The sequence below is a fragment of the Callithrix jacchus genome, chromosome 21, assembly GCF_049354715.1.
Source record: "Callithrix jacchus isolate 240 chromosome 21, calJac240_pri, whole genome shotgun sequence".
In the NCBI taxonomy this organism is placed as follows: Eukaryota; Metazoa; Chordata; class Mammalia; order Primates; family Cebidae; genus Callithrix; species Callithrix jacchus.
In genome coordinates this window covers 36840020-36851260 of record NC_133522.1, presented here as the reverse complement: position 1 = coordinate 36851260, position 11241 = coordinate 36840020, and the positions used below count along the sequence as shown (strand labels likewise).

Sequence of the window (11241 nt, the reverse complement as noted above, 5' to 3'; positions counted from 1 at the left end):
CAACCAAAATGCCCATTGATAATAGACTGGATTGGAAAAATGTGGCACATATACACCATGGAATATTATGCAGCAATCAGAAATGATGAGTTTGTGTCGTTTGTAGGGACATGGATGAATCTGGAGAACGTCATCCTCAGCAAACTGACACAAGAACAGAAAATGAAACACCGCATATTCTCACTCATAGGTGGGTGATGAAAAATGAGAACACATGGACACAGAAAGGGGAGTACTAAACACTGGGATCTATTGGGGGGAACAGGGGAGGGCCAGTGGGAGGGGGAGGTGGGGAGGGATAGCCTGGGGAGAAATGCCAAATATGGGTGAAGGGGAGAAGGAAAGAAAAGCACACTGCCATGTGTGTTCCTACGCAACTGTCTTACATGCTCTGCTCATGTACCCCAAAACTTAAAATCCAATAAAAAATAAAAAAAATAAAAAAAAAACAAAAAAAAGAACTGAATTTAACAATTGAACACCAACGACAAAGATGTTGTGAACCAAGGAAATTCCCACATTTTAAATGGAAACTCAGAAGTTTGTACTATAATTTTTAAATGATACATCTTACATAACTGACCTGTCAGAAGTTTAACAAAAATTTTTCCTTCAAGGAAAGAAGGGAAGGTCATAAACACCTAGAAAAGTGGGGAAAGGTCAAACTTTTCTTCAGAAAGAAGAAGAGGGTTTCAAGGTTCAGAGGGAGCATGCAGAAATAGTGAATTCCTTGTCCAAAAACCATGATTAGTAATTTTCAGTAACTATGATAAAGAGACAGAACACCATGGTAATAGGAAAGAATGAGGGGAAATGATGATGATGATGATGATGATAATGGTGTTAAGAGCATTGAGTAGAACTCCGTATTTAATAGATGATTTCCAAGACCTTACAAGAGCTGAATGATAAACAGACATTTATAGGCCAAACTTATTTTGGTGTCGTGTGATATCATGGCCATGACATGAAACTATGGAAAATAAAATTATGGTTGTATGAGTGTGTGTGTTTAAAACTTGTGTTTGTTTTCCTTTCAGGCATAAAAATATTCCTAGGGAAGCTATAAGCAAATTATGAATTCCAAAGAAAATAGATGTACACAGAATGAGTTCATTTTAGGCAAATGATTACAAAATGAGCAAATAGAGCCCATGTGAGGATGACCCATGCATTCCTGGAAGTATATAAAGGTCTTGGAAGAGCAGAAGACACTCACACTTCAGAGACATCCTCCTAGACCTTCCCTGAAATCTCACCTCCTGACACCATGTGTTGCAACTACTACGGAAACTCCTGTGGGGGCTGTGGCTACAGCTCTGGCTGGGGTTCTGGCTGTGGATATGGTTGTGGCTCTGGCTATGGCTGTGGGTATGGCTGTGGATATGGAACAGGTTGTGGCTATGGCTCTGGCTGTGGATATGGCTGTGGATATGGAACAGGCTGTGGCTATGGCTCTGGCTGTGGATATGGATGTGGATACAGCTCTGGCTGCTGTGGCTACCGACCATTTTGCTACAGAAGATGCTATTCCTCTTGCTGCTAATCATGTCTACGGATCATCCTTACGTTTGCAGTGACCATTCCAAGAGCAAGTTCAGTTTAAATTTTTCCTATCCATTATCTTCACATCTAAGTAAAGATTGACTGTGGTCCATTGACTACCTGAATGCATATAAGAGAAGCTGTTTGCAGTGGATGGAGACTGAGTAGTGACATCACATCACTGAAGAGAGGAGATCTATTCTGATCAATTTTCTAATGTAAATTCAGACATCTTTTTTTTCCCATCATTCTGCCATGGCTATTTGCAGAAGCACAAGAGGACTGTGTAATTGAAATATATTAAAATGGTACAAAGATAGAATTTTCTGAATAAAAGTCCTTATTCACTATGAAGTCTCATCTCCTTAATGTCAGAATCAGCATTAATTGGAGCATTTGTGGCTTCCTCAAAAGTTGGGTAACAATGTTATCTTATTAGTTGATTCCAAATACTGATGTTTAACATATTTCTTAATTCCTTGTATGTAAATTATTTATATTTGTATTTAAATGAAAACACAAATATCACACTCAAAATTTTAAATAATGAATAAAAAAGATTAGAATTAGAACATGTGAACACAGGGAGGGGAGCATCACACACTGCAGTCAGTACTGGGGGGTTAGGGAGGTACAGTGGGGTGGGAGGGTGGGGAGGGATAATAAGGGGAGAAATACCACATATAGGTGATGGGGGATGAAGGCAACAAACCACCTTGCCATGTATGTACCTATGCAGCAATCGAATATGATCTGCACATGTACCTCAGAACCTAAAGTACAATAATAATAATAATAATATTAAAAAGATTAGAATAGAATGAAGAAAGAGACAGGGAATCTAGTAATTGATTTCGTTTTGTTAGTGTCTGAAGAAAGTTGGCCATTCTATGATATATTTTAAATCTAAGTAAATTTTTTAGTTTATCATTTTAAAACTTTCTTCCCTGAGCATGATTGCATTAAAACATTGATTTCTGATACTATATGTGCATTTAAATGGCTACTTCTTATTGCTATTCTGTACTTCATGTAGCTCATACACAAGATTTTGCCTTTTTACTATCTCAGTGATACATACACAACTACACCCAGCACTGCTTCAGCACAACATTGCTGTAATGAACACACTTCCCCTATGGGATTCTGAAAGAGTCAATCCCGGAATCTGAATACTTGATACAAGTTGCATATTTATCTTTAATTTTTCTACGTTATCCCCTGTTAGCCTCCAGAACGTCTGCACCAGCCTAAACCCTCAAATTGAATACTTGTTTTGTCTAATTTTCTCATATTGCTTGTTTGCACAGTAAAAATATTATCTTGCTGTTGTAATTTATACATCTGTGATTACTAAAGCATTTGAGCAATTATATTTCTTTCAATATATATTAATCTTCATGGTTTCTCTTTCATATCCCTTTCTCCATTTTAAAAATGGATTTTTTTGCCTTCTTTTTGAGTGATTTGTAGGAATTTATTACATATTCTTGATAAATTCCCATGTCATTTTTAGGCACTGGAAAAATCTCATAAACTGTCATTTGTTTATTTTTGCTAATAGTGCACACAATTGCACAAAAATTATTAACTGTCATTTCTGATTTTGTAGTTTTCTGTCAAAAATATTCTACATTTTCACATAATTTTAAAGTTTCACGTTTTGCTCTTAGATTATTAACCCACCTGGAGTCCACCTTTATATATGTCGGTCCAGTTTCATTTTACAGTATGCTGAGCTGGGTTCTCCAGTACTACCTACTAAATAGCCCACTGCCAGTGATTAGCGTGGCTACCTTTAGTCTATGTTGTTATGAACTATACACGAGTTCAGCTCTGAAGTTTGCAGCATCCTTATTTTACATTTATGTTTCTTAGCATTTTTCAAAGGTTTTGTGTGTGGGGTTCTGTGTGACAGAGAATTCGGTTTATTCTGCTTTGTTTTTCCGCTGATGACAACTAAATCTGATAGCCGGACTTTAAAGGCATACATTTTACAACGTAGGACATTTTTCTTATCGGTAAAGCAGGATGAAGGTGGAATGAACTGTCTTGTTGGCATCCTTGTCATGAAGGAATTGAAAAATTTGGATCTCCATAAGCTAGAAAATTCCAAGCAAATTTGCAATCAGAACATAGACTTAATTAATTGATCCATATCATTCACTTCTACTTTGAAATACTGTGACTCTAGAAGTGAAGGAAATTGAAGGGTAGCTGTAGGTAACCTGGATAACAGCAATATGGCCTTTAAAGTGAAAGAATAATGATCATTTTATTACAGAGTTAGAATAAAGAGTGTCAGGTTTCAGGTAAGCTTTGAGGTATCCAATCTGCTGTTAGTGCCAGTATTAATGGATTTCTGGGAACAATGATTTCCGGAGTAAGAGAAAGAAAGACACCAGATTAGTAATCTTTATGCAGAGAAACCCGTTAGAGTGGTCAGATATTACTACAATAATGTGCAGGATCTATTTCAGTTGTTGAAGAGATATCAGGAACTACTCACTGTGAAATTCATATACCTCTAGGAAGAATTCTCTAACTACAATGAAGGACAGCAAGAGAGGAGAAAAGGAATAAAATGATCCATTAAAACATCCAGAAAATAGAAAAATTCTGATAGCAATTCTTTAGGTATCAGGGATTGTTTTGAAAGAAAATAAATTCCTGAGTCAGAAGACAGTGTGGGTGAATATGTGTATATATATATATGACTGAACTAAAGGTTATTTACATTTACTGACACACACAGATTCAAAGTGTAGGGATGGAAAAAGGTATTGCACACACAAATTGAAATCATAAAAGACCAGATGTAGATATATTTATGTCAGGTAAAATAGATTTCACATGAAAACTAAAACAAGACAAAGAAGGTCATTATGTAATAATGTGTGGATTAATCCATTAAAAGGATATAACAATTATAAGTACACATGCACCTGACATGAGAGCAGCTAAATATATATTAAATATATTAACTATGTATTAAATATATATTAAATAAATCTCTATCTAAAGAGAGAGACACACATACAAAGAGAAAGAGAGAGAGAGGGGAGAGAGAGAGAGAGAGAGAGAGAGAGAGAGAGAGTATAGTAATAGTAGAGGATGCAGAGGACACCAATACCCAACCTGTAGCAATGGACAGATCATCCATACAGGAAATAGATAAGTAAACCATTAGATGTGAACTAGACATTAGGCAAATGGTCCTAACAGACATATAAAGAACATTTCATCCAACAGCAGCAGAAGACGATTTTCTCAAAGCATGGGAAAGGTTTTCTAAGACACATCACATAATAGGCCACAAATAGTCTTAACTTATTTAAGAAGATTGTGATCTTACCAAGTATCATTTTCAATCACAATGATATGAAACCACAAATCAAAAGTTGGATAAATTTAGGAAAATTGGAAAATATATAGAAACTAAAAATATCATTCTAAAAATGAGAGAAATTAAAAGTATTTTGAAACAAATGAAAATAAAATCACAACATACCAATATTTTGGAATGCAGCAGAAAGCAGAACTAAGATGAAATTTTCTAGCAATAAATGATTGCAGTACCTAAGAGAAACCTGAAGGATAAAAAACAAACAAATGTACAAACAAACAACAAAAAACCTAGCTTTCCACCTCAGGAACCAAAAGAACAAATAATGTCCAAAATTCATGGAAGAAATAAATGAGTAAATAAAAACAATCACAGCAGAAATAAAAAAAAAACCCTAGAAATCAATAGAAAAAAATTAACCAAACTAAGATTTTGTTTTTGAAAAGATTACAAGATTAATAAATTGTTAGCTGGACTAAGAAGAAACAAGAGAAGTTTCAAGTAAATAAAATAAGAAATGAAAGAATTATTATAATTGACACTACATAAATATAAATAATTGTGGAGGTAACTAAGTGTAATTATATTCCAGCAAATTGGATAACTTAGAAAAAATGAATAACTTTATCAATAGGTACAACTACTCAAAGTAAATTTTGAAGATATAAACAACATGAACATGCCAACTACAAGTAAGGAGATTGAATTAGTGATAAAATGGCCATCATAGGAATGCCCATGAATTAATGACTTCAATATTGAATCTTACCAAACATTTTGAGAGTGCATATCATCTTTTCAAACTCCTTGATAAAGCTGAAGATAAGGATATATATTGATATTTATTTTGTGAGGCCAGCATTGCCCTTATACTAAAGCCAGAGAAGAACACTATAATAAAGAGAATTATAGGCCACTATTCCTGACAAACATCGGTGCTACAATTCTCGACAAAACTTGAGCAAACTGAAATAAGTAGCACATTAAAAGCCTCATTCATCATGGCACTTTATTTCTGAAATGCCAGGATCCTGAGCATACTGAAATCTATAAACACGATATACCACTTGAATGGAGTAAGAAACAAAAACCATATTATCATCTGAATGATGCATAAAAAGCATTCAAAAATATTTAACATCCTCTTGTCATTAAAAAATCTCAAAAATTGAGATGTAGAAGGAAAGTACCTCAGCACAATGGAGGCCATATTCAGTAAGCCCATAGTTAACAAAACACTCAACAGTAAGAAAAATTGAAAGCTTTTCCTGTAAGATAAAGAATAAGAAAAAGATGCCCACTTATGATACTGAACACAGTGTTAATGTTATGTAAGAAGTTGTATTGATTTTGTTATTTTTATTATTGATTTTTATTTTTTTAACCAATAATTCTAATCTATAGTTTATCAAATCTATAGCTTATTGAATCATGAATGTAGAACTCATGAATACAGAAAACCAAATGAATATATGCATATATATACAATATATATGCCACATATAACTAGAAACCATAGCGACGTGAAAGTAAATTTTAAAATTTTAGTATAAAAAAGGTGTAAATGTAAGTACATGCAGAAATATGAAGAGTTATTATTTGGGCGTGTTTATATTTGGATAAAGAAAATGGCAAAAAAAGAGAAAGTATTGTCTCCACTATATACCAGGATCCCTGCTACATCCCTTATATTTCACATATGCCTTGACACATTGTTAAAATACATATGGTTAGTTTTAATTCCATGTGGTAGTTGCAGAAACTGAGGTTCATACAGGTTGATAATATTTTTCATGGATATGTAATCAGGAAATGGATCAGTGAGGAAATTACTCAATCTGTTTCCTAGGGAAAGCTATTTCTACTACAGGGCTTCTGGTATGTGGAGGAGAGACTATAATTGTTATCAATTTATGGACCCTCAGCATCAAATTCATTCTTCAGTACGTGCTCTGTGCTGACAGATGGGATATCTCCACTGTGAGCATGCTTCAAGCTTTCTCAGGAGAGGATGCAGCAGGGACATTACAGGAGGAAGCAGGGCTCCTGCATTCTCGGGTGTGGCACAGGAGGGATGAGAAGGTATTAGCAGTGTGAGTTAAGCCTATCTGTTGAGACTCCACCACATTCTTAGGTCCAGAATATGCTGGATCCTTAAGGACCTTGAGCTTCAGCCTGGCAGTAATCTTTATGTGACCCTGTTTACATGAAAACTAGCACCTTGAAGACAGTTTACTCATAAGTCCCTGCAGGGCTCCTACCCACACACTCAGATTCTCTACATAGGCTACTCATCAATGCTACTTTCCATAGTCTGCCCACAGTCCAGAGCTTCTCAGACCCTCTGCAAGCCCGTATCTCCAGATGTGCATTATTTACTTACCATGTGTTCCAGGGGGTTGCCTCTTGTTTCCCAGTGAATGCTGACATTATTTATCTATTTAATTATCATCTTTATTTTCTGTATTTATTTTATGAGTTTTACTAATATATAATTGATGTAAAACTGTACTTATTAAATGGATGTAATTTCTTGAGTTTGAACATATGCATATCCCTATGAAACTATCGCTCCAATGAAGGTAATAAAGATATCAAGCAAAGAGTAAGAAACAATAGGAAATTGCACAGAAAGGCCAACTATTGTTAATTTCCTAATGTAAGATATACAACAAAAATATTATGAGTAAATATTATTGATATTTTGTTTGGAAAAGAAAATCGATTCTAAAATCAGGAAACCACTGTGAATAATTTAATAAAGCTAATAAAAAAGGTGATGACCTTGCATACTTATGATTTTTGTGGTAATGTTTAAAATCTGTTCTTTTAGTAATTTTGAAATAAACAGTGTATTACTCTCTATTATAGTCACCGTTTTGTGTAATAAATCACTGAAGTTAATTCTTCTTACCTAACTGAAATTTTGGACCCTTTGATCAACAGCTCTCCATTCCCCACCCACTACACCTGTCTGGTGTACGACTGACTGATCGATTACATTTTAGTAGGAAGCACTGATGTACAGCACAGACATCAGAGAAGCCCGATTGTTGTTGACGTCCAATTATTAAATTCGATCGTTACACACAAACAAACCTGAGTGTAAGAACTGAATTTAACAATTGGACGTCAAGGACAAAAAAGTTGTAAACCAAGGAAATTTCCTTATTTTAAATGGAAACTCAGAAGTTTGTACTATAAATTTTAAATGATACATCTTACATAACTGACCTGTCAGAAGTTTAACAAAAATTTTTCCTTCAAGGAAAGAAGAGAAGGTCATAGACACTTAGAAAAGGGGGAAAGGTCAAACTTTTTTCAGAGAGAAGAAGAGGGTTTCAAGGTGCAGAGGGAGCATGCAGAAATCCTGAATTCCTTGTCCAAAAACCATGATTAGTAATTTTCAGTAGCTATGATAAAAAGAAAGAACACCGTGGTATTAGGAAAAAATAAGAGGAAATGATGATGATGATGATAATGATGATAATGGTGTTAAGAGCATTGAGTAGAACTCCATATTTAATAGATGATTTCCAAGACCTTACAAGAGTAGAATGATAAACAGACATTTATAGGCCAAACTTATTTTTGTGTCGTGCAATGTCATGGTCATGACATGAAACTATGGAAAATAAAATTATGGTTGTATGAGTGTGTGTGTTTAAAACTTGTGTTTGTTTTCCTTTCAGGCATAAAAATATTCCTAGGGAAGCTATAAGCAAATTATGAATTCCAAAGAAAGTAGATGTACACAGAACGAGGTCATTTTAGGCAAATGATTGTGAAATGAGCAAATAGAGCCCATGTGAGGATGACCCATGCATTCCTGGAAGTATATAAAGGTCTTGGAAGAGCAGAAGACACTCACACTTCAGAGACATCCTCCTAGACCTTCACTGAAATCTCACCTCCTGACACCATGTGTTGCAACTACTACGGAAACTCCTGTGGGGGCTGTGGCTACAGCTCTGGCTGGGGTTCTGGCTGTGGATATGGTTGTGGCTCTGGCTATGGCTGTGGGTATGGTTCTGGCTGTGGCTATGGCTGTCGTTATGGCTGTGGATATGGAACAGGCTGTGGCTATGGCTGTGGATACGGAACAGGCTGTGGGTATGGCTCTGGCTGTGGCTATGGCTGTGGATATGGCTCTGGATATGGAACCCGCTGTGGCTATGGCTCTGGCTGTGGATATGGCTGTGGATACGGCTCTGGCTGCTGTGGCTACCGACCATTTTGCTACAGAAGATGCTATTCCTCTTGCTGCTAATCATCACTACGGATCATCTTTATGTTTGCAGTGACCATTCCAAGAGCAAGTTCAGTTTAAATTTTTCCTATCCACTATCTTCACATCTACGTAAAGATTAACTGTGGTCCATTGAGCATCTGAATGTATATAAGAGAAGCTGTTTGAAGTGGATGGAGACTGAGTAGTTACATCACATCGCTGAAGAGAGGAGATCTATTCTGATTAATTTCAAAAGTAAATTCAGATATCTTTTTTCCCCATCATTCTGCCATGGCTATTTGCAGAAGCACAAGAGGACTGTGTAATTGGAATGTATTAAAATGGAACAAAAATGGAATTTTCTTAATAAAAGTCCTTATTCACTAAGAAGTCTGGTCTCCTTAATTTCAGAATCAGCATTAATTGGAGCATTTGTGGCTTCCTCAAAAGTTGGGTGGCAATGTTATCTTATTAGTTGAATCCTAATATGGATGTTTAACATATTTCTTAATTCCTTGTATGTAAATTATTTCTATTTGAATTTAAATATAAACACAAATATCACACTCAAAATTTCAAATAATAAATAAAAAAGATTAGAATTAGAACATGTGAACACAGGGAGGGGAGCATCACACACTGCAGTCAGCAGTGAGATGCGAGGGGAGGGACAGTGGGTTGGGAGGGTGGGGAGGGATAATGAAGGGAGAAATACCAGATTTGGGGAATGGGGCGATGAAGTCAGCAAATCACCTGCCATGTGTGTACCGATGCAGCAATCCTGCATGATCTGCACATGTAACCTGGAACCTAAAGCACAATAATAATAATAATAATAATAATAAAAGATTAGAATAGAATGAAGAAAAAGACAGGAAATCTACTGATTTCGTTTTGTCAGTGTCTGAAGAAAGCTGGGCATTTTATGATATATTTTAAATGTAAGTAAATTTTTTAGTATATCTCTTTAAAACGTTTTTCCCTCAGCACGATTGCATTGAAACATTGATTTCTGATACTATTTGTGCATTTAAATGGCTACTTCTTATTGCTATTTGGTACTTCATGTAGCTCATACACAAGATTTTGCCTTTTTACTATCTCAGTGATACATACACAACCACACCCAGCACTGCTTCAGCACAACATTGCTGTAATGAACACACTTCCCCTATGGGATTCTGAAAGAGTCAATTCGGAATCTGAATAGCTGATACAAGTTGCATGTTTATCTTTAATTTTTCTAAGTTTTCCCCTGTTAGTCTCCAGAACGTCTGCACCAGCCTAAACCCTCAAATTGCACTTCTCTGTTCTTACTTATGTTTGAATACTTGTTTTGTCTAATTTTCTCATATTGCTTGTTTGCACGGTATAAATATTATCTTGCTGTTGTAATTTATACATCTTTGATTACTAAAGCATTTGAACAATTTTATTTCTTTCAATATATATTAATCTTCATGGTTTCTCTTTCATATCCCTTTCTCCATTTTAAAAATGGATTTTTTGCCTTTTTTGAGTGATTTTCAGGAATTTATTACATATCCTTGATAAATTCCCATGTCATTTTTAGGCACTGGAAAAACCTTGTAAACTGTCATTTGTTTATTTTTGCTAATAGTGCGCACAATTGCACAAAGATTAACTGTGATTTCTGATTTTGTAGTTTTCTGTCAAAAATATTCTACATTTTCACATAATTTTAAAGTTACACATTTTGCTTTTAGATTATTAACCCGCCTGGAGTCCACCTTTATATATGTCGGTCCAGTTTCATTTTACAGTATGCTGAGCTGGGTTCTCCAGTACCACCTACTAAACAGCCCACTGCCACTGCTTAGCGTGGCTACCTTTAGTCTATGTTGTTATAAAGTATACACGCGTTCAGCGCTGAAGTTTGCAGCATCCTTATTTTACATTTATGTTTTTTAGCATTTTTCAAAGGTTTTGTGTGTGGGGTTCTGTGTGACTGAGAATTCGGTTTATTCTGCTTTGTTTTTCCACTGATGGCAACTGCATCTGATAGCCGAACTTTAAAGACATCAATTGTACCATGTAAGACATTTTTCTAATGGCTAAAGCAGTACGAAGATGAAATAAACTGTCTTGTTGGCAGCCT

General features: G+C 35.4%; 1 protein-coding gene across 1 annotated transcript; it reads left to right on the top strand.

Annotated features, from left to right (window-relative positions):
• Positions 1-1213: 1213 nt before the first annotated feature.
• Positions 1214-1812, top strand: LOC103789630 (keratin-associated protein 21-2-like). The gene has a single exon (XM_008986602.4). It carries the CDS (start codon positions 1271-1273, stop codon positions 1544-1546), a length of 276 nt encoding a protein of 91 aa, XP_008984850.1. The 5' UTR covers positions 1214-1270; the 3' UTR covers positions 1547-1812.
• Positions 1813-11241: the final 9429 nt, after the last annotated feature.